This window comes from Centruroides vittatus, unplaced genomic scaffold, assembly GCF_030686945.1.
Source record: "Centruroides vittatus isolate TY-2023 unplaced genomic scaffold, ASM3068694v2 contig_300, whole genome shotgun sequence".
NCBI lineage: Eukaryota > Metazoa > Arthropoda > Arachnida > Scorpiones > Buthidae > Centruroides > Centruroides vittatus.
The window spans coordinates 424,274-450,520 of record NW_027121917.1 but is presented as its reverse complement, the minus strand read 5'-3'; the positions used below and the strand labels follow the sequence as shown (position 1 = coordinate 450,520).

The 26,247-nt window shown below is 29.6% G+C and overlaps 2 protein-coding genes across 2 annotated transcripts in view; one reads left to right on the top strand and one right to left on the bottom strand.

Moving 5' to 3' along the window:
- The window catches only part of LOC136972676 (mitogen-activated protein kinase kinase kinase 7-like), a 426,088-nt gene that overhangs the window by 12,022 nt on the left and 387,819 nt on the right, over positions 1–26,247 (bottom strand). The window lies entirely within an intron of this gene.
- LOC136972694 (uncharacterized) lies at positions 14,640–15,486 on the top strand. Its single transcript, XM_067267302.1, has one exon. It carries the CDS (start codon positions 14,668–14,670, stop codon positions 15,484–15,486), a length of 819 nt encoding a protein of 272 aa, XP_067123403.1. The 5' UTR covers positions 14,640–14,667.

Sequence of the window (26,247 nt, the reverse complement as noted above, 5' to 3'; positions counted from 1 at the left end):
AGTAATTAACTTTTTATTTATTTATTTCATATTTGCAGACTAAAAAAATTACGAGTCACAAGAAGGCGTCAATTAACTACTACGGCGCGGAAAAAAACGTAAAATTTATTCTGGCCCGTGTTATAAAAAGAGTTGCCCACCCTAGACTAGATTTATAACAACCCAACCGATAGGAGTTTACTGGCACGTTTTTATGATAGTTCTGTAGAGTTGACAGGAGTTTTAAAAAAACTCCATTAAAATATTTGATATATTTATTCTGCGTTTATTCCGCTCTCCCATCATCCTTATATTACTTACGAATTTCAATGTTAAACCGGTGATATTACGATTTAGTATGTCCCATCTGTAAGAGGATGCAGAAAAAACGTGTACAATTCTAGTACAGTGTTAAAAATTAACTGTTACTTTGGCAGCATCATTTACAACCAAATTTAATGAATGAGACGTACAGTACATACAATGGTACAAAAAAAAGCTCTAGAATTTATTTTCTTTAAATTTACGATTTATATATCCGTTGTCATAAAAATTTGTCTTTCCACTGTTTTCCCAAGACTACAGATATTCAGGTACAAAGTAACTGGTTTCGACTTATTTCTACTTAAGAAGTGACTAAATAATTAAGAGATTAGGGAATGGGGACATAAATAAAACCCTGTTGAAAGAGCCAGAATTTTACTTCAACAAAAGCTTAACAGAACCAATCACTCGCTCAGTACAGTGGGAAACTGATTTCCATGTACACCTGGTATTAAAACGAATGACTGTTAAGTTTAACATAGTTAGATTTTTACAGCTACGGTGAGAAACGTTTAAAATTTACAACAGCCCTGTGGCGTCCTTTGAGATATACTAGTGATGCGACAAAAGAGGCATTTGACATTGACCGGTATCGGCACCCTCGGGATTTGGCACGCACACACTCACTACACACCTACCTGGACCGTCACTAGTTCCATCCATTAGCTACTCGTATCAAGATATTTGACTAAGTGGATTGTTTTAAGATTTAAAAAGTAAAGAATATTTTATGTTATTTTTATGTACGTTTCTTTACAAAGCTATATTTTAATTATAATTTTCTTTAAAAGTATATTAATACAATCGAACAATACATTGTACCAGGTATGTATATCCACCGCACATTTTATTTCACCGAGTAAGTTTTTATAATTTATTTTTAATTTTAGTCCTTATATCGTAGCATGCGATTCAGAATGTAATTGTGATATTAAAAATACATTTAGAGAAGTCTACAGTTTTTACTGGGTTATCGAACAAATGAATACGAATGGACCCTAGACCAGTGATTCTTAACAGGGGGCCGCGGCCCCTGGGGGTCCATAAGAAGTTTGCCGGGGGCCGCCAAATTATGCAAAATTTCCTTCAGAATATAATAAAAAGAAAATTGATGTATAATCCGAATATCGTATTGAAAAGTGAAATAAGAAAGATAAAGTTTTCCTATTTAGTTTTTATTTATTTATTTTGTATTTCTTCCTACATACAACTTTGTTAGTACAGAAGAAATAAACGTACTGTAAATATGCTACTTACACCGCAGTATTTACTTCTTTTATTTCAAAGCAATTTTAAGAAACTATTAATGCTTGGAATTTTAAAAATAATTACGAAAAATAGTAGGCTTTGAAAATTTAAATATTTTTTCCTTTTCCGATATAGAAGATATCCAGAGTTATGTAACAATATGTAAATGAAATTGGAATACTCGGAACCACCACTAGAGGGCCAGACCAGTTATAAATATGTTAAGGACTTGATGGTATGGTAAGAAGATTATACTTCTGTTTTTAATGTAAAAACGTCAGATCCTCCATAGAAAGGCTGACGTTGATATCGTTTTAACCATGTGAATTTTCTACTTGCTATTTGTCTTTTCGTGAAGTTTTTCTTCATGTGTTTTTAGCTGTTACTTCTGTGGTTGGTGAAAATGGATTAAACATAGACTTGAAAATGTGTATATTTTCGTCATTGTCTTAACTTCGAAATAGAAGATATCCAGAGTTATGTAACAATATTAAATATTTTTGCAAAAGTTATGGAAAATCCTTACCACAAGTGGGCGTTTTAGTTTTAGTTTAGTTTTAGCATCGACATTGGATCGATTTATCGACATGTTTCTTATTTTATTTTCTGTTAAAAATTAATGAGTTTTCATGTTTAATTGTGAAGTTTGAATGTTATTTAAATAGATAATGAAATAATAAAGTTATGATTTACATTTATTATATAAAAAATAAAGCAATAATAAAAAAATCAATTTATTATAGATAAATTATCAAATTATCAAATATAAATTATTATTAAAAAATGGGGGTCACAAAAAAATTATGAAATATTTGGTGGGCCGCGAGTATAAAAAGGTTAAGAACCACTGCCCTAGACCATCACTGACGCGCAATTAACTGATTGCCCCTGGAAGTCGGCTTCTTACAGAAACACAGCTTCCCTGTCATCAAATGTCACGGCACGCCACTGATATATATATATATATATATTTCTATTCCTTCTCTAACATCAAAACTACTTTCTAAATAATCATTGTAGTTTTTCAAGTTATCAATTTGTATGCAGATTTAGCAAAATTAAGTATTAAACACGATTAATTTGACCTATGAAAGTGTGTATATCAGTAATTTATTTAACATTTTTGTGTCTATGAAACTTGTAACATTAAGAAGCAATGATTTTAATGACTTTATTGAGTACTATTTTTAAAATATGAGGAAATCTAAGTAATTAATTCTTCAATTAACGAGTAAATATAATTTATAACAGTAAGATTTTATTACTAAAATTTTGTTTACTTTATCTAAAAATTAAGAGAGAGGAAATTAATTTTAAATTTACTAATTGTTTATATAATTTTTTAATGTGACTCTTATGCATAGCACGAAACACAAAATAAAATCATTAGGATCGAAATTATTCATAAAATTTTATCTTTTTTTAAAGTTTACTTTTTCATTTGTTTTTCTCTCATGAATCTGATCAAGTCTTGATTATTCAATTCTTTTCCTAAACTTAGAAAGCTTAATTTTTAATCATAAATATAAAATGTATTAAATGAAAATATTTGAAATTTTTAAACTCGCTTATAAATAGAATATCTTAATTAAAACTTGAATATATATATATGTATACTACATAGTTCCGAAACTTTCCGATGCTCGTTTGATTAGTAATGAATTGTTCCATAAACTTTGCTGATGACTTTATGACAACAGTGCATTCCAAAGAATAAACATGAACCATTTAATATGCGGTCAATAAGTTACTATTAGTAGTAAAGACGTAAAATGTTTACAATAATTTTGTAATATACCACTTAGAAATGAAACGTTACCAATCATATATGATTTAAGTTTTTTTTTTTTTTTTTTAGTTTGATATAACTTTTTACAAACTAAAGATTCTGGCATTGTTATAATTTTTTCATCGCAAACTTTATCCTGAAGTCATATAATAATAATTATTGATATACAATTAATAATAATAAATCGTTAAGAAAAATTATACTGCCTCTGATTAACAATAAAAATTTTCTATTCAACTGTTGTGCAATTATTTTCTCAGAATAAAAGTTTTATTTTTCAAAACTTTTTTCAAATAATCTTAAAGATCCAACAACATTTATTCTCAGATGTTTTTAGTTTTCTTCTACGTATATATTTTAAAGTGTAATACTGTGTGTTTTTTTAATTGAAACAATGCACATTTTTCACCTTTTACTTCATTTTGACAATCTCTTAATTTCTAAGCCATCCCTAACTGCTGGTAAAACCATTCGCCAAGGAATAATTCAATCAAGATCTAAGATAATCCTAATCAAGATCCTAAATCTGTCAGCAGTAAAATATTCACTTTAATATTAGTTTTAGAGTTTAATACTAGGTTAAAAGAATTCAACATTCTCCACACTTCTAATTTGATTTAAGAGATAGACGTTCTACACTAGATTGTATTTATCTTTCGAATTATCTTTCATATTTCCAAACACAGTAAAAAATATATTTATAATCACTTTTATAGATATTTTTCAATCTCTAATTGTTTTAGATTCTAGTCCTGTGCTCAAAGTTATAAAATTAGTCATAGTCATAGATTTAGTGCTGGAACAGTAGTTTTTCTCTGGTCTGGAAGAAGCAGCCATTTCTAACAATTCTAAACGCTGTAGTTCATAAAATTTCTTTCAAAAGAAACACTACTTTCAATTCTTTTCACTTATATATCAATGATCTCAACTCACAATTTGATAAAATTATTTCCAACTGCTGAATGTTGATGGATAAAGAGATTCGATTTGCTTGTCCTTTAATTTTCCTACGATATTATTGTCAGAAACTAGTTTAAAAGTTAAATTTTCAAAATTAAATCATTTATTATTCACAATGATTTGAAACTAAGAGAAGAAACAATTTCTTATTGATAATGATACTGAAACTGTGGATTTTCCATAAAATTTTACACAATCAACTTTTTATTTAATAATAAATATGATTAGTTTAAAAAACTCAAATATACTTCTTCCGTACTTTTGTATTAATTAATCTCCAGATATAAATTCCAAAATTTTAATTTACATTTTAAACTTTGAATTCATCCTTTTAAATTTAAATTTTCTTGATATTCTTTGCAGAATATATGTTTAAGACTTTTTCTTAAACTTGATCAAACTTTTCTAAGTTACATTTTCCAGACTAAACTTAAAATAATTTTAAATAATTTTCATTCATCACAAGTTCACTATAATTTTTTCACGAGCGCACATTTATCTTCGTCACCTCGATATCTTCTGTCTTCCCTGAGACTATTGCTACGTGATCTAGAATCTAGATCATTGACGAACACATAGTTACTATCTCAAATTATCTTTATAAAATGATCAATAATTAAAACGTTTCGGGAAAGAAGGTAACAATAAACTAAAAGTATACAACAAATTTTATTTCATTCATAAGTGTAGAACTAATTTCGAACTAAAGTTTCAAAATTAATTTTGAAACTAATCGAAATTAATTTGAAAATAATTAACAACTTTAATAAAAAAACAAGAAAATGCTTTATGAAGATCAAATTATGTATTTCATACAAAGAAAAAAACATGGATTCATATTTCAATTTAAAATGGCTGACGATATTTACACAATAAAAAATACGTAGAGGAAACTTAAATTTCTTCACTTTTCGTAATGTCCAATCACCGTGAAAAACAGTCTTCCATTGCAGAGATAACTTTTTTCTATGACGCTACGCCTCTGCAAAAACATGAAAAATTGTTTTGCATTTTTTATTTATCATACTTTATTATTTACTATATTTTCCACGATGGAAGTGTAAAAAAATTGTCAAATTCCAAATGATTTCTATATTCTTCATCTATATTTTATTATGCGTTATTTTAGATAATTTTTCATTGAAAGGATTGTAAATATACTGTCGTACTGTATATGTGGGAGACTAAAAAGCCTTTTTATTATAAAGTTATTAATAAAATATTTAAATAAATAATAGAATTTATAGAAGATAGTAAAGTAGTAATAAAACTACACATTAACGAAAACTTATAAAAGCAAATATAAATTACATTCACTGAACTTAAATTTTCAGATAAGCATCTAATTAGAAACATTATTCTCTTAATTCTCATAATCAATATTAAAACTTTATTTAGATAATTTATCAAGATTACAGATGAGTATGTAAATCCTTTTAATTAGTAACCTAATGATAAGTGTATTTGCAAAAGTTAATATTTTCCAATTAATAAGTATTAAACTTCTTAAAATTTATCATGATTATTAAATTCCTGGCTATAATGTTGCCGTATTTTAACTTTATTTTTAGTTTAAAACTTTTAAGAAAATATTCAGAATTAAGTATTACGAATTTAAAATCGATGACGATTTATTCTATTATATCAGTTTTCTATATTATAATAAAGTATTATATACTGATGATAATTTAAATGAAAGTATGATATTCTGTTTCTTTTTCACTTTATAAACATAAAAAACTACGTGTATTTTACGCCTTCCGCCTTCCGGGCCCTAATACCGCTTTTTTTTAGATCCATTAGGCAACCGGGTGATGAAGGATGGGGCCTGACATCCCTCAAAATATTCCTGAAGTTTTTCGATCTCCCAGATTAAATTCTGGGTAACCGAATTGGTGCGGCCAGCCGGATGACCCCAAAGTTGGTTTATAATAACAAGTGTTTTTATAAAAATTGAATATGACATTGAATAACCCTTGAAAACTTGATATATCCAAAATAAATTTTAAAAGAAATTGTATAATGGTAATCTATAATTTGCTTAAAAATTTACATAATATTTCTGGAAGCAAAACCACATTCTATTAATTGTTTTACAATAGAACTTATATTGAAATAAATCGGTTGCCAACAACATAGTTGAAGGTATAGCTATACAGAATACTATACAGTATAACTGTGCGGTGTTTTATGATATCTTCACAGGTACCAAATTTATTTTTCTAAATATTAATGTATTAATATTTATTCACGTAAAATATAAACTGAATATTCACTTCGATGAATAGAAACAGCCAAAATGTATTTTAATAAAAGCAACGATGTAAAATATTATTTAATATGCAATAAACCAAATTTTTAAAGAACAATGAATGTATCGATCTTGTTGAAATATCTGATTTTAGAGGAATGATTTTTCATTTTAATTAACAAATCACATTTTTATGGTACAGTTGAATTGTTATTAAATTGCGCATAGGATACTATGGGATAAAATGGGAAAAAGGATAAAATAGTTCACATTGGTTTCAAATTCTGCAGTCAGGAAATTATGTTTCTGTTGAATCAGTATAACTAATTAATTTCCTTGCTAAAGAGCTTGAAAGTAACGTGAACCATTTACCCCGTGACCCATTTTACCCCCAACTATTTTGGTCTAATTTTCCAATTAAACAAAACTTCATGGACAAGTTAATCGGAGAAAATGAACAACCACTCTCTATGTTAAATTTTGTACATTTAGTGTTCAAAACTAATAGTATCTACAGATTTTGTACCACAATAATTTCTCATTAAGACTTTATATATACATTTTAAATACTTTTAAGGATCGTTTTAAAGATATTGCCTTATGTGAGTTTTGAATAAAAATTAATTTATTAAGTGATTATAAATATACACTATGGCCCCGATTTACTGATACTAGATATGCAAGATATAACAAATTACATTATTTTGTTTCCCTTCCCAGTTTACGAAACGAAATGCAGTAGTGTATTCACGAGTGTGAAGATTGAAACTTCAACGAGCTACGATTAGATGATTCGTAGATTCCAGTTTCTCCATTTTCGTCGATCCTTAATGAATGAAGACCTGGCATGAATGGAGCAATGTTATACGTTCTGCTACAAATGTGTAGTTTAGTTAACTCTACCTCTATATTACAGATCTTTTATCGGCAATTACAATATTCAGTTGAAAACTAATTTTGCTTTAATCTAAGTTACGTACATTATGTTCTTATACAACTTTTTTGTCAATAAATTTTAAGCAAAAAATATCGCAAATTTCTTTTATTATACTGTACTGTACTGTACATATTTTGTTCTAAATATATTGAAACAAACAGTCATTATAATTTTAGAAATAAATTTTATTAATTTTAATTTCCCGGCTGTTATATAACAAAGGGAAAGTATGGCGATCGGTCAAAAAATGAACCCCCACCTAAAATTTTTACATTTTACACTCAGGAGACTGTTAAACGTCGAGAAATAGAAAAAACTTTGAAGGGTTTTTTCTGTACTTAGGTATGTTAGTGTGTAGGGGACACGATTTTGTTCACCCTGTTAGAAGCTTAACTCCTGAGCTTTTTGTCGAAAATTTCTGAAAGTTTGCACGAGTATTAATGCTATTAAATTTTGATGATTAAAGATCGAGGAAGTGAGGCGATAGAGGGATACATGTGTCGTATCTCGAGTGGGGATGGACTTAATGAAGATTTTACTGAATATTATCATTAATAAACTTTTTATGAAACTTATTTCTACTCACAAAATTAAACTTTTCGCTATATTGTAATAATAATATAAAAACTTTAAAAATAAAATAACATAACAGGAATTTTTTGCTAGGAAAGTCTCTCGTTGATGGATTTTTCTCATTGCTCTTATGTGTCAGGTTTAGTTTAGAGAAATAACCGATTACCTTTAATATATCTTTTATGTAATTTAATACTGTAATATAATTTTTGAATATATAATATTTAATGTAAATACAAATTTATACTCGTGCTATACAACTATATAACGCGAGTATAAATTAAATTCTGAAAAACTTTTATTTACACATAATGAAACATTAAACTCACGCGTTTTAACTTATGTCACTTAATTCAATGTAATATTTTTAGAATAAAATTTATTTGTTTTAGCGTCAGTAACATATAATACAAGAATTTTAATGTTTTAAAAATGATTTTAGAAAATAATTGTGCGCAAATAATAAAAATATGGACATTTTTAATTTCCTAAATATATTATTCATATATCATATATCGTATTATATTCCAATTTCTGCTTACGATAGATAATAAAATAATGAATATAAAAGTTATTTTGTCCATTGCTGCCTTAAATCTCTTGCGCTAGAATTTTCTATGAAAATACTAAAATACATTCTGTATACATTTCAAAAGAAACGTTCATATACTGCAATTACGTTTTCTAGAACTAGCTTTATATGCTGTAAACAAATGACTCATCTGTTATCCTTTTTATAATATTTATTCGTACATCGTGAGGTTTACCAATGACAGCGAGGAAAATAATTTCCATTTCGTTTTACCGAGATTTTAATAGATCGCATTCTACAAATGTGTTTTCCCATTTAATACTGCGGCACATTTATAATAAGTCTTGAAGTTATTCACAAGATCTACGATGTTAATTACATCGATTATTGACTTGAAAATTTACGTACTTTAATATAATGAATAATGAATAATTTATAATGACTAAAAAAGAAAAAATAAATAGAAGCACAACAAATCTTAATCTAACTATAACATACACATGTCCTATCACCTTCCGGGACCATTTGTAAAGTATAAAGTGCCATGTGAAATATGTCGAAATCTCCAATATGCTTTTTAATATTATGAAATCAGACTCAAAGATATTGACAGATATAAAATAGAAAATATTTTTTATTGACTATTTCTTCCGTAATATTAAATTCCTTAATATTTCTTAAATTCCACTTTTTAAATTTTAAATTTGAGGAATTTAATAAATGAAATTAATAAAAAAAGTTAAGTTAAAAGATTTTTATTACTTAATTATTTGAAAGCAGATTTCTCAATTTTAGTTCATAAAATAAAATATACCAGATTTTAAATAACCAATTTTAAGTTATTAAAGTTACTTATTTCACATACAACATTATTTATTAAATTTAATAGCAGTTTCGTAAGAATTTAAAACAATTTCAATATTAATATTGCCATTATTAACTATTATATAGCAAATTATTAATTAGTTTATTGTATAGCTTGCGAAATACTATATCAAATGTAAGTAGGTGTTACATTATTCAGTATTTTGCAAATGTTATTACACTTAATCATATACTTCATATCTTTAATATGTAAAATAGGTAATATACATATAGTTATTATTAATTGGAATTTGGAAAAGGTCATGATAAATAGAGATGCAGATGTTTCTGTAATGAGAAAAAGAAGTATCTATTTTTATATATTAAGTTTGAAACATAAATTAAATATATAATTTTAAATTGTAAGTCGATATGAAAAGCTCTTATCTAAGTTTATATCTTCAGATAATATGAATATTTACACTTAAATAATCGTTTAATTGTCGTTGTAATAATTATTTAATGTTTAAATTTAACGATTATGTAAAAACAGAATAAAGCTTTACTGGCCTTACTGACTGACTGACTCACTTTCTCATTGACACGAAATATTCCGCTAGAAGCACAAGTCTTATAGAAAAAAATGAATGGTTCCGTTGACAGGGAACATCAAGAAAAATTTGAAATTTCGAAAAAATAAAAACTATTTCTTTCACTAGGTCTGTATTAACGTTTGATCCCTGCTTTTTTTAAGGATGCAGTACTTATTAATTACACGGTAATGTTTTAAATCACATTTTTTCGTCTTTATATCGATTACATTTTTTTAAATTTTTTATTATTTAACTTATTTGATCAATAGACACGAAATTTATATTGCTTATAAAGAATGATTAAATAATTGCTCCATATTTTATTTTAAAGCAAATTAATTAAGACAAACAACAGTATTTTAAAGCAAATCTATTAAATTAAGACAAACAACAGTTTTATGTTCTAAATTTAAATAATTACATGAAAATAAAATGTATCATAAAAATTTATATTTTTATTTTTTCAATTACAATTATGTAATTTAAAAGAAAGTTATTTAAATTTTTCTAATTTTTCCAAAGTTTAAAAATAATTAACAGATCGAAAATAATTATATTTAAAAATTAATACTTTATTAATTTTAATGAAATATTTCGATGCCAAGGAAAGGTATTTTTTCTTTCTAATTAAAACTTTTACCATTTTGGTCATTATAAATAAACAAAATAAAACTTATATTTTAATGAGAAATAATTTAAATGAAAGTTATTACTCTTTAAATATGATTAAACGGACGTGACATTATTCTTATTTCTGTTGATTTATGTCATTAGTCTAGATTTTTTTTCATGCTTTCGTACTTAGTAAGTTTATTAATTATATTTTGGCCTCAATTTGAAAAAAAAATTGTAGATTATAAATTCCTACTGTTGTCCTTCTCTCTGTCCTTCTTTAATGTCGAAAATGGAGTTAGATATTCGAGACCAGATATGGAAAACATAGAGGCAGGAGACTCCGATTAACTATATATCTATTTACATTATTCCAATTCAAATTTTCTCTTGAAAGGAGTTAGATAGATGACCGGCACGACTCTATTGCTGACAGGAAAGTATGATGTACAGGGGCAAGACACTACTAATTTGAGGCGGAGAGCATATATTTTAAATTAAATAAACTAAAAACACGATTAAAATTTTCAGCCCGGATTTGTGACGATGTCACAATAAATAATTGCTCCTTATGAATTAAAATTCTATTTTAAAATTAATGTCTTTTATATTTATTACAGAAAAAGTTCACACGATATAGCCATATATTTATTTACAGAAAATTTTTATTTATAGTTTTCGTTTCTACAAAATAATAACTGAGAATAATAATTTGCAACGTAATAAATATAATGTACCCATTACATGAAAGATCATTGTATTCAAAGCTCGGGAATAGAAAAAAAATCAAAATATTTAAATTATATATGAAAATATTACAATATATTGTAGAAGCACTTAATATTCATTTAGAAGAAACAGTGGCGACCCAATCACAATAAATTATTTATAAATATATGTTACATTTAATACAAAGTATTAAAAATATTACAATTTTTTATGTAAATAACAATATAGAGACTGTTTGTTATAATTATAGTTATAGAAAATTGAAACAATGTTATTTAAAATCTAGCAGACTCATTACTAATACCGGTACCGTATATTACCCTTATTGGTGCATTTGGTAATAATACCACCCTCAGCAATTAGTTTACTACGTGCACCAGAAATCTGGCAACATTGCCATAGGTAATGATTACAATTACAAACGCGCGGTTGAATAAAGTAGGCTGCTCTTCCATGTGCTGTCAGAAATCTTATTTTTGAGCGTTGATGCTAATTCGATGTAATTTTTGCTTATCCGAAAAATCGAAGCTAATGGACTTAAAAATTTCTTTTACTTTTATAATTACTTTCTTATGAAATTTCACTTATTAATGAAAAAGTTGACATAACTTAATAATAGGTTTCTTCAAGTGTTCTATTTCTCAATTAATGTCTTTCTATTAATTATATATCTCAAATGTCAAAATTTTCTGCGATATTATACTGGGGTAAGTGTGCCCCAGTAATAGGGATTATTCTATGGTCGTCCATTCTGTGGTCGTCTATTCTATGGTCGTCAATTTTTATTTATATTGGGGGGCGTGACTCGACAGTCGGAGCTGTTGGTGACTTTTGCTTCGTGGTTCAACAAGTATTAAGAAACTACTGCTGTTCTTCAATCTTTTTAACCCAAAATTACTAAAACTGTATAAAAATCTTCATTCTCGAAAAAATATTAATAATTAATTAATATGCAGCGTTCACCAGCTAAACGAGGTAGACCTCCGCTTAACAGAACCAAACCGGAAAGTCGAAAGTCTCAACCAGGTGCATCCAACTCCAAACTTATAACGGATTTTAACTTATTAATGGATAAAGAATCACAAGAACCATCCTTAGAAGTCAACAACCAACGTAAGGACACTTCTTCACAAAGACTACAGAATTCACCAGGTGAGTCCAATATAATCCATCCATCATCTTCGACAAATTCGAATGACACTCTAACAACAGATCTATGGTACAAAATTTCAGAACTTATTAATACTTCTAATAATAAACTATCTACCCAAATGGAATCTATAAAAGAAGATTTGAATCTAATCCATGAAACTATACGTGAGAATAAAATACAATTCCAAAGAATGGACAGTCAAATTGAAAACCTAAAACTACAAATCGACAATCTAAAATCAGGAAAGGAACTGATACAGTATAAAATGGACACCCTGATCAACGACCATCACTATAATAATATAATAATATATAATTATCCCACGTCAAATAGTATCTCTAAATCAGAAATTCTTAAATTTATTAACTCTTCATCAAACCTGCACAATATACTTCAGGAAGATATTCTTGATATAACTCAATTAACCAAATCAACGAATTCTGTTATAAGAATATCACTTAGTAATAAACAGACCCGTGATCAAATTTTTAATTCCTTCATATCAAAGAAACAACAAAAATTATTGGAATACTGGGGAAACATCCAGATCGCATCAGACCTTACCAAGGACTCACGTAAAAGAAGGAAAAATTTATTACCGATATATTTCGAATTAAGAAAACAAAATCATTCAGTCAAACTACGTAATGATATTCTACAAATAAACAGAGATAGAATAACTTTTAATATCGATACGGGAAAACTTGTTTATGTGGATACTTTTCTACCTTTTTCTACCTTACCAGAATCAGCAAGCTGATATACATTACAAAATAAATCTCATCAGGAAAAAGTTATCAAAAATATAATCCCAACTACTGTCATCAATTGGAATAGTCAAGGCTTAAAGAATAAAATAACATCACTAAATCTTCTCCAATTAAAATATGACCCTGATATAATTGGTATAACTGAAACATGGATTATACTGGATCTGTTCTATAATTCTACTTTTTTCAATAACTTTACAACAATTACAGTCCCAGCACGTAAACCTTCTGGCCCTGGTCGTCCAAGTGGTGGATTGTGTATCTTATTAAAAAAACATCTCTGTAAAATACAACAAATCAAAAAGTCTGACAACTATATATTGCTCCTACTTTCAATGAATAAACCAATATTAGGCAACAAAGATTACCGACAAATAATAGTAATGATCACCTATATTCCACCCAACTGTCTGACAAAACTTAATGAAATATTTAAAATAATCGAAAATTGGCAACATATAACTCCATATATCCTTTTACTGGGAGATTTTAATGCAAGAATCGCTGAAATGACAGATTCATATTATAATGGTCCTAATTATCAAATACAAAATATCAGACGATCCAAAGATAATACTACTAATAAACTAGGAATAAACTTAATAAAAATAATAAAAGACCATAAACTATTCATTTTAAATGGACGTCTCAAACCTGATTATCCAGCCGAATTTACTTGTATTGAATATAACGGCAAATCCACCATAGACCTAACAATATGCTCTGAATACATGTTAGATTGTTGTCTAGATTTCGCCATAACTACGCAAGACACATCAGACCACTTTCCAACCATATCAAAATTTCTACTATCCTCAGAAAATTCATCAACTTGAATCTAATCCATGAAACTATACGTGAGAATAAAATACAATTCCAAAGAATGGACAGTCAAATTGAAAACCTAAAACTACAAATCGACAATCTAAAATCAGGAAAGGAACTGATACAGTATAAAATGGACACCCTGATCAACGACCATCACTATAATAATATAATAATATATAATTATCCCGGGGAGACTATCCGATTTTCTTTTGAACAATTGGTTTGAATTGCTGTTTTTTCTTTTTCTAGAAGGGACATTTGCATATGTGGTGTGGCGGACTTACCATTGGATGCATTTCATATTATTGCTGTTTGTCCTCTTTTGTCAAAATTACGTGAGGAGACTTTTGGGGTTCCCAGTTTTTCATTTAATCAGTTTAAAAAAGTTATTTCTGATTTTGATTTATTCTTTAAGGCTTAAAGCGAAAGCTGTGCTTATTTATGTAAATTACGTTTCGGGGCGTAATCTGCCTACTATTTAATCTGTGGCTGCTTGGACTGCTTGGGAGACTATCCGATTTTCTTTTGAACAATTGGTTTGAATTGCTGTTTTTTTCTTTTTCTAGGTAAGTCTAGTTTATAATTATGTCCCAGGCTCGGAAGAGGAAGACCTTTTCTCCAACCGTTCCTGAACGATCAACAGCTAGGTTTAGGGGTGAGACTTCTTCTGGTGAAGAGGATATTGCGAATTTATTACAGGACTCAAATTTTGATGTGACAGAGGGAGTTAGGCTTCTATTGCGATTGCATGTTTCGCTGAACGGTAAGGTTGATGAATTTATCAGAAGACTGGATCATCTGACAGAGTGGCTTCAGAATGTAGATGAGGCGTTGATTGACTTCGAGATGAGGTTGGGGGTGGTTGAGTCAAAGGTTGGAGGGGAGGTAACCGGTGTTGGGCATTCGTTGGATATGGATAAAATTTTCACGAAATTTTCTTCTTTTGAGAGAGAACTGGATATTATGGATAATCAGAGAAGGATGAACAATGTTGTTATCCACGGATTGGAAGAGAGGAAAGAGGAGACTTCTTTGGAAATATTTGACACTATTAATTCTTTTGCGGTTAATACATTAAATTTATCCTCGTTGCATATTGTAAACGCGTATCGGGTTGGGAAGAGAGTTGGAGATAAACCCAGACCAGTGATTTGCCAATTTGGGTCTTTTAGTGATAAATTGAGGTTTAAAAAGACTGTATTTGAGAATCGGAATCTTAATGTTTTCGTGTATGATGACTTTTCTAAACGTTTGCGAGATATTAGATACAACCTAAGAGTATTTGGGAAGAAAAAAAGGGAAGAAGGAGCAAGAAGTGTCCGGTTAAGTTATGATAAGTTACTGGTAGATGGAGTTCGGTATAAAGTCGATGAAGTATCAGCTAAGGTGGTGCCGATCTCATAGCAACCAGTAATGTCTTCTGTGTTTTCTATCATGGCGTGGAATTGTGCTGGGATTGGTAATAAACCGCGGTCTTTTTGGAATTATTTATTGAAGTATGATGTGGTCTTTTTATCGGAAACTTGGTTTATTAAGGGTGGGAGCAGATGCTATTGGGAGGAATTAAGAGAATATCATTGTATTGTTGGTGATGCTTTGAGGGCTCACAGTAGGGGTAGACCTATGGCTGGTTGGTTGCTTTGCATTAAATCATCTTTGAAATTTAATATTATTTATAGGGATAGTTATATTGTATTGATTAATATTCTGCTACCATTAGGAGAGTTTAATATTGGTTTTGTTTATATGCAGGAACAAAGGTGGCAAGAAATTTTTGATGTACTGTCCAGGTTTGAGGTCGACGAATCGAATTGGATTTGGTTGGGTGATTTTAATGCACGGACTGGTAACGATAATGTGATTTCGACAAATATATGTGATAGTAGTGGTATTGCTGTTAATAAGAGAAGTAGAGCCTCCAAAGATGTAAATATGAATGTGAGAGGACTGAAAGTTCTTGAGTATTGTGCAGATAATGATCTAATAATTTTAAATGGTCGTGCTTCTGGTGATGAAGCGGGAGAGTTTACTTTTGTTTCTAACCGAGGGTCCTCAGTAATTGATTTGGGAATGGTTACTCCTTCTGTGTGGAACTGTATTAAATGTTTTAGAGTAGAGAGTTGTTTTTGGTCCGATCACTGCCCGATAGTACTTTATTTGGAAGATCGTGCCATAGATTCTTTGGGCGGTTCTGGTACTTGTTACCAGAGGATTTTCTGGGACAGTGGTCAGTTGGAGTCGTTGTCCGCTGATTTGTGGCGTTGCTTGGAGCAGACTCCCAATTTATCTTTGTTGGAGCTAAGTAAGGTGATATTGGATTTTGCCAAAGTGAAAGGATTGACTCAAAGGAAAAAGACTATGGTTGGAATTAATGATTGGTTTGACTTGGATTGTCGATTAATGATTAGAGCCAGAAATAGAGCTTGGTTAGAGTTCAAGAAAAATGGTTTGCCGGCTCAGAGGAGAGTTTTTGTGTTATACCGAAGTTTGGTAAAAAAATTATGTTTAGCAAAGAAGAAAGAATTTTGTAAAAGGTTACAAAATGTTAAAAATTTTTATAAAAATAATAGATTATTTTGGAATTTATGTAAAGCAAGAGGAAATTATGCTAAGGTTAATATTAGTTTATTTGATTGGTTTAGTTATTTTTTCTCCCTTTATGGCTCTGAAAGTCCATATGATGTTGATTTAGTGGTTTTTAATGATTGTGTGACTTGGTCAAACGAAATATTGGATTCTTGCATCTCGGAGGAGGAATTTAGAGTCGTTTTAAGTAAGTCGACTGTTGGCGGTGCTCCTGGAATAGATGGTATTCCTACTGAATTTTGGAAAATTGATAGTGCTTTTCTCTGTTTATTAGATAATTTTAATAAGGTTCTGAGAACTGGTGTTATTCCAGATGAATGGAAGAGTTCTTTATTGGTTCCGGTGCCTAAGGGTGGCTCAAGGTCGGTGCTTACTAATTACAGAGGTATTTCGTTGTTGTGTTGTGTCTCTAAGATTTTTTGTAGAGTCTTGTATTACAGGTTAATTAGTTGGTTGAATTTGAGAGATATTCTGTCAGAGAGTCAGGCTGGTTTCCGTGCAGGTTACTCTACTGTTGATAATATTTTTATTTTGCATACTGTTATCTCTAAGACACTAAGTAGGAAACGGCGTAAGGTTTATGCTTTTTTTATAGATTTAGCATCAGCATTTGATTCTGTTGATAGGGATTTATTATGGAGGAAATTATTAAAGTTTGGATTAAGTTTTAAGTTTGTATCCTTATTGGCAGAGTTATATAGTGGTTCGAATGTTAGGATTAAATGGAGGAATTTTTGTTCTCAGCCTTTCTTTTCTGATAAGGGTGTTAAACAGGGTTGTATCTTAAGCCCTATTCTTTTTAGTTTATTTTTAAATGATTTATTAAATTGTATTGATGATTCCGGCGGAGATGGTATAGTTGTTGGTGGGGTGTCTGTTAAAGTATTAGCGTATGCGGATGATGTGGTAATTGTGGCGGATTCTCCGAGGTCATTACAGAGGTCGATTGACCTTCTGGATAATTATTTAAGCGATAATAGTTTACAATTGAATCTTGCTAAATCAAAAATTGTGGTTTTTCGAAATGGTGGTAAGGCTTCTAAGGCTGACAAATGGTGGTTTCGAGGTGTTCCAATCTCGGTTGTATCTCAATATAAGTATTTAGGTGTAATTTTTAAAAGTAATGGTTATTTTAATACACATGTGAGGTCTTGTCAAGTTAATGCTGAGATAAAAATGGACAAAGTTATTCATATGTGTCAGTCTGCTAAGTTGTGTAATTTGAAGGATCGGTTAAGGTTATTTAATGCCGTGGTGGGCTCATCTCTCCTTTATGCTTCGGAGGTGTGGGGGTTTCAGGCGGAGAGTTTGGATACGGTATTAACTACTTTTGTTAAGAGAATGTATGGGCTTCCAAGGTGTACTCCTAGTTATCTAGTGTCTATGGAATGTTCATTGATTCCTTTGTCTTGTTTGATCCTGAACAAATCTGTTAATTGGATTTTTAGAACGTTGAGTTTAAATGAAGAACGCCTTAGTAAGATTTGTTTACGTTATGTTGTGAAACATGTTCAGTTGCCTTTGTCGAAGTATTGGTGGGCTAGTTGTTCAAGGAATGGAATCGATTTTGATAATTTGTTACAGGATTTTAATAGTGTTTATTTATTAAAGTTAAATAATTTTGATAATTATATTTTGAAGTTGAATCATGGCATATTATTAAGTTCTTATTGTGAATGGTATAAGAGTTTGAATAAACCTTTTTTTGATTGTTCTATTTATAATAGTAATTTTTCTTCTAATGTTATGGCCGTATTAATGCAAATAAGATGTAATTCATTAAGTTTTTTATGTAATTACAGAAGGGACATTTGCATATGTGGTGTGGCGGACTTACCATTGGATGCATTTCATATTATTGCTGTTTGTCCTCTTTTGTCAAAATTACGTGAGGAGACTTTTGGGGTTCCCAATTTTTCATTTAATCAGTTTAAAAAAGTTATTTCTGATTTTTGATTTATTCTTTAAGGTATTTATTTTCATAAAGAGGGTTAAATTGATTATTTCATAATGTTTATTGTATATTTGATTTTCGATTTCTTTTTCATTGCTTTTTTAGGCTTAAAGCGAAAGCTGTGCTTATTTATGTAAATTACGTTTCGGGGCGTAATCTGCCTACTATTTAATCTGTGGCTGCTTGGACTGCTTGGGAGACTATCCGATTTTCTTTTGAACAATTGGTTTGAATTGCTGTTTTTTTCTTTTTCTAGGTAAGTTTTAGCTTTGTTGGTTGCTAATTTCTTTTTTCGGATAGTTCTCCCAAGTAGTTCTTTAAGTTTTATTTTCTGATTTGGATTTAGTTTATAAATTTTGCAATTATAATTTTAAATTATTACAATTGATGAATATATTTGTGAAATATGTTTTGTTATTTTATAAGATTATGTATACTTTGTTTTGTTCTATCCCCGCATCAGGGTCTTTGTACCAGAATGAATAAATAAATAAATAAATAAATAAATAAATAAATAAATAAATAAATAAATAAATAAATAAATAATTATCCCACGCAGTAAACAATATGGATTCTGGAGTGCAATAAACAAACGAGAATCTACTACAAAATGTCGAAATACTCCAATGAAATCGAAAATAGATTCAACAATATTCCAGAAATAACAAATTTGAATTCTGATATAATATATAACCAAATAATTCAAATAATGAACGATTATATTCAAATTAAAAACGATAAAAGAATCATTCAGAACAAATTTAAAAAACCATGGTTTGACAAAGATTGCTACAAGATGAAAAAAATGAAGCAAACAAGTTTAAAAACATTCCGTGAAAACTCAAATACTTTAAATTTCAATAACTACAGAAAGCTCAAGCAAACCTATAACAACCTAATTAAAGCAAAAAAGAAAAATTATCTTTCTAAACTTGAAACAACACTACTAAAAAGTAGCAATGATAGCAAAACTTTCTGGACAATAATACAAAAATTTCGATTTAAATTTGACTTATGTGACAATAACTCAATGATAAATTTTGAAGCCTGGAAAAAATTTTATCAACGCCTTCCTGTTACCCAAATTATACCTAACTTAATGTTTAACTACAACTCCAACAACGAATGTCTTAATTCTAAATTTACACTCAAGGAACTTGATGAAATCATAAATAAAACTCGCATTAATACATCACCAGGAAATGATCATATTCCAACTAAGTTCCTAAAAACATTGTCAAATCAAGCAAGAGTGAAACTGCTACAACTTTTCAATTCTATGTACAAAACAACTAACTACCCGGACTCCTGGAATTCAGTAATTTTATCAATGATACATAAAAAAGGTGATAAAACTTCTCCAACTAATTATAGACCAATAGCATTACTGTCAACATTAAGGAAATGTTTTACATCTTTATTAGCTACAAAATTCCAATACTGGACTAAAATAACTGACCTCGAAGCAAAATTTCAATACGCCTTCTTCAAAAACAAAGGAACAGAATCTGCTATTTTCTTACTATCATCCATAATACAACTTCATCTGAGAAAAAAGCAAAGAAAAATATATGTTGCATTCATTGACATCCAAAAAGCATTCGACTCTGTTTTTGTCCCGCTACTGGTATATAAGTTAAAAATTAACGGAGCAGGTAATCAATTTGCAAACACAATATCTAAGCTATTCTCAAACTATAATGCAAAAATTAAACAGGGCAAAGCCGTCTCACCATCGCTAACATTAACACGTGGAATACTCCAAGGTGACCCTCTTTCGCCATACCTATTCAATTTTTATCTACTCGAAATTGATCACATATTTCAGAATTGCTCAGATGGAATAGAACTTGGTGACAGGACCTTTCATTATGTATTATTTGCTGATGACCTTGCAATCTTCGCTCCGACAAAAATATCACTACAAAGAAAAATTAATCAACTAAATTCTTACCTCAACTCAATCCAATTAACAATCAATCCTACCAAAACGAAAGTCGTTATATTCCGCAAGAATAGTAAAATCTCCAAAAAAGAAACAACGATATATCTAGACAAGCAACCTTTACAAATGGTAAATGAAGTCAATTTCCTAGGTGTAATATTCGATTGGAATCATACTTTCAAAGCACATATTTCGTATTTGAACAATAAAGTAAAACTTGCTATAGATAATCTGCTAAACTTATATTCTAACTTAAAAACCTCCGATTTAGCTATTCATATGAAATTGTATAACGCAATCATTAACCCAATCATATATTACGCATCCCCAATATGGGGTCTCGACTATATATATAAATTAGAAAAATTTCACATATACTTTCTCCGCAAACTGCTTCACTTAGAAAGAACAGTCCCAGGCTACGCAATTCGCCACGAAACTAACCGTATCTGCTCTTATCCATTATTCTTAAAACGTATCATTAAATTCTACTATCGTCTAAAATTCAAATCCGACAGTAATATTACTTTTTTGCACCACGAAATAATCAAAGGCAGTACTAAATCAACCACAATACAACTCTGGCAAACTAAACTAAATAAAATACTAAATTCTTTTGGAGTATCAGATCTTTTATTCAAAGATAATATTCAGGACTGGAAATTTGGATATACTATGTTAATGGAATCAGCTATCGCTCAATCGATAAACATGGATCAAAATAGTCTAAATCACAATACCTATCATCCTTGTTACTTAAAAATTTTACAAATACCTTTTGTACAACCTTATATGATAAAATCAACTAACTTCAATGTGAAAAGGCTAATTTCACAATTACGTCTAAATAAATATTCCCTTTATATCAATAATATCTATATTGACCTGTCAAACAATCATTGTCCATGGTGCAAATTCGATAACTTCTCAATTGAACACTTACTTCAGAAATGTCAAAACCTCTCTAATGTACGTGACTCTCTCAACATTCCTCGAATATTCCAAAGTGATTCATCCCAAGATTATAGAAATTCTTTAAATAATCTAAATAAAAACGATCTCTATGCTCTGTACAATTATTTCATTAAGATTACAAAAATGTTGTAAATCTATGTCAATATGTCTAAATATACCAACAATGTATAACTTCACTAATATTGTATAATTATATTACTGTGTTTGTTAAAACAACTGTTTTTATTTATGTTAATAACGAAACAATATAAAACCAATGTATAAAAATGGTTAAATATTAATAATCCAGTTAATGTTTTAATAATACGAAAATTTATAAGTTAATTTTGTACAACCCCCTGCAACAGGGATAATTCCCTTTTTGTGAATAAAGATATTGATTGATTATTGATAACTGAGAATAATAATTTGCAACGTAATAAATATAATGTACCCATTACATGAAAGATCATTGTATTCAAAGCTCGGGAATAGAAAAAAAATCAAAATATTTAAATATATATGAAAATATTACAATATATTGTAGAAGCACTTAATATTCATTTAGAAGAAACAGTGGCGACCCAATCACAATAAATTATTTATAAATATATGTTACATTTAATACAAAGTATTAAAAATATTACAATTTTTTATGTAAATAACAATATAGAGACTGTTTGTTATAATTATAGTTATAGAAAATTGAAACAATGTTATTTAAAATCTAGCAGACTCATTACTAATACCGGTACCGTATATTACCCTTATTGGTGCATTTGGTAATAATACCACCCTCAGCAATTAGTTTACTACGTGCACCAGAAATCTGGCAACATTGCCATAGGTAATGATTACAATTACAAACGCGCGGTTGAATAAAGTAGGCTGCTCTTCCATGTGCTGTCAGAAATCTTATTTTTGAGCGTTGATGCTAATTCGATGTAATTTTTGCTTATCCGAAAAATCGAAGCTAATGGACTTAAAAATTTCTTTTGCTTTTATAATTACTTTCTTATGAAATTTCACTTATTAATGAAAAAGTTGACATAACTTAATAATAGGTTTCTTCAAGTGTTCTATTTCTCAATTAATGTCTTTCTATTAATTTTATATCTCAAATGTCAAAATTTTCTGCGATATTATACTGGGGTAAGTGTGCCCCAGTAATAGGGATTATTCTATGGTCGTCCATTCTGATTTCTAATATGTGTAAGTGTTAAAAATTCTTCTCAGAACTTTGCAGAAGCTTGAGCCGGAAAGATTGTTTTTTTTTTTTTTATTGTGACTGTGACTTATATTTCTTATTTGCCAAATAATATTAATCACAATACGTAACAGTTGACAGTTTTGATTTGGATCTAAATAAATATTGAAAGACTTGCATTACTTTTCTAAAATTTACCGTGACTGTTAAGTAATTGTGTTTTGTAGATTCTGACGGCATTACCTGAGATATGTGGCAAAATTACCCCGATTGATGAGGTATAATACCGTTATCCTAAAAATTTCATTCTTTGTGAGGTAAAAGTGTTAAGACAATTCACTATACTTTTTTATGGGTCCTAAATGAAAGCACAGATCTTATAAAGTATGTTTAAATATCCATAGGATTTTAAGGCGCCTGTAGTATTAACACTGTATTTGGTAAAGGCCACTTTCTCCTCGGGGGGTTGTGCGAATTCCCCATTTTTCCTAATCCTATTACAATTTTTTGTATCTTATTGCGATTAGTTCGCTTAATCTTTTATTAATGAAAAATTAACAAATATAAAATTAATTCCAACTTACATCAACCAAACGAACTGGAAGAATGTACTTCGTCTCCTATAACCTTAATCTTTCCAGTTAATTTCTTTCACATTTGTTCTAACGTTTTCGGCCCATCCTGGGCCATCTTCAGGAATACAATGAATGAACGTGCAGAATTAGAACGTTAGAACAAATGTGAAAGAAATTAACTGGAAAGATTAAGGTTATAGGAGACGAAATATAAAATTAATATTTTTCACGTAAAATTATTTACTAATCATTTTCTTATTAAATGACATTTTAAATTATGTCAAAATTTAATCATATTAAACTATTGTTTACGAAAATGCAATGTGCATTTTTATTAAAATATTTAAAAAATCTGATATACAGAAATTATTATTATTATTATTAAAGAAAATTGAATAATTATCTTTTAATTTCAAATATATACTTAAATGATTGTGAACTATGTATAACTCACTCCAAATATTTTCAAACACCTTTATCAGAAAATGTTTATAATTATGCAAAGCCTATTTTTAATGCGCATCTGATGAAATATAAATGCACCTTCTTTCTGGCTGAATAATTATAGACAAATTCTAATTTTTATTTGAATGGTGATGTATTTGATTGATAGAAGGTTACTGATAGCCAGACAACAGAGGGTGCAGTCTATCGCTCTGGATATGAGAGTTCCAGTACGTATCAGAAACCTCAGAAATTTTTCATATGCAATCTTTCCTGACTATGATGCACAATTGGGGCATACTCATCACTAATCCGACATCAATGAAGAAACCGTCAAACTTATAACACATGTGATTAAAATGGCTGTGTGGGAAACGCCGGAAGGTAGGACGGAAGTCAGACCTCCGTTTTCTCGGCGAATAGGTCGGCAAGACCCACCCCACTCTCAAGGATGGCTAAATTTATCGTAAATTTATCGTAATATCCCGTTTTATCGGGAGCGGTAACGAATTGGCAGGCCGAGTGGAGGAAGTGTGGGGGCTCGTCGATAAGAAAACGGCAATAACCGCAGTAACAGGACAACACATATAAGATTTATTGGAATTGAGAGTCTATTACATCGAAACCCCGCATCCCGTCCCTAATCGCGAGAGAGAGAGAGTTCACAAAGGTTGGGGAAATCATACCTCTCGGTTATCGATAACGATAGCTATATGAACTTCGGTTCTGTCGCTTCTTTGCGGCGTCTTCGCTGCAAGTGATCGGTAGGATCGGTTCTCAGCCGGAGGCTTCTGCGGTCGTCAATGGGCTTACGTATCGTGATCGGATTTTACCGGGACGTTCGTTTCTTCGGACGTTAGCCCCGTTCTTAGATATCTCCCCCCTTTTATACTCCAGGTCTCATCCGCTGCTAACATCAATCGCGACGGGAGGGGGGTGAGTCGAGTTCCTTGACTCAGAGGTTGAATCCGGCGAGGAGGGAAACGTGGTTGACGGCGGAAGACTGTACATCCTTTGACTCTTGATTTGTAACAATAAAATTTTACAATCGACCGAATTCGGTCCTCACACTGACTTAATGCGCTCAGGTAAAAAGTAAAAAATAAAAAAGAGAGACTATTACTGAATATGATAACGCTTTCATTTGGAAATAAAATGATTTTGTTTATATTTTTACTAATGTTTTGCTTTTACTCGTAGATATGGTTTTGAGCTACCTGCTATAACTATTTATTATTTTTTTTATAAGAGAAAATATTTTTTTAATGAATTTTAAATGGATTTTGAAGAATTTAAGTAATAAAAATACTCACAGTATATATAATGCGTGTTATATTGCTATATTTCTAAATAAAAATATTATCTAATTAATCGAAAAAAATAACAATATAAAAATAATCCAGTAACGAGTTGCTTAATTTCCAGATAACATTTGATGGCGCCATATGTTATGATATTTTGTTTTAAAACTTTTTATATCTTTAACTATTATTAAAATGGAAAAAGCTTAATTTTGAGAGTAAGGATGGGTTATATTAAAAAAATTGCGAATGCTAATAACCAGTAAAATCGTCATGAAGTCCGATTCTTTCTCGAGGTTTGACACACGACCCCCTTTATATTCCTACCCTTCGATCTTTTCTCACCAAAATTTAATAGCCTGAATCTTCCTAATAAACAAACCTCCCTGCAAACTTTCAGGCTTTTTCGACAAAAAGCACAGGAGTTATTAAGCATCGAACAAGGTAAACAATATCGTTCTTCCAACACACTCACACACATACTAACATACATACATACATACAGAAAAAAACTCCAAAATTTTTTGCATTTCTCAACGTTTCAAGGTCTCTTGAATTCAAAAATGTAAAAATCTTGGGAGGACATTTTTTGACCGATCGTCATCGGGAAAGTAAAATTAATAGCAGAAAGAGATGGAAATCAAAAATAACAGAAAATATATTAAAATATTTCACGATTGATAACAAAATAAACCACCTTTAAAACCATTACTTTATTGGTCTTGAAAGACCAATAAAGTAATGAAATAGCTGACTAAAAGATAAACGTTCTCTGACAATCTAATAAAATGTTTGTAAATCTAATATTATTGGAATTTTATTCGTCTTTTATCTTATATATCTTTTATGATCGCATTTGTTCTCCGAATACAGCAGATAAGGTCATAAAGAAAATTAAATAGAAAGGACACAATATGAGAACCGGTAGATGTAGCATGTTTTTCTCGAAAGACACAGAACAAATCGCAATGCTAAAAAATGTTTTAGCTTCTTCCAGCAGTAATATTTTATTTATCAAACGTTTTAAGCTTACTTCGTAGCCATTGTCAGGATCGAACCAGTAAAGAAATTGGAATAAGAATACAAAATTCATACAAATCGCAGAGTGTCAAAACAAACTATGCTTTTTTCATTATATAAATAAGTTCACATGCAAGGAAATTCTTTGTTTATAATGTTTTCTATGCAAAGTAATCTAA

What these genes read in the sequence shown, in the direction of transcription:
- LOC136972694 (XM_067267302.1), top strand. Translation starts at nt 14,668, where the DNA reads ATGTCCCAGGCTCGGAAGAGGAAGACCTTTTCTCCAACCGTTCCTGAA.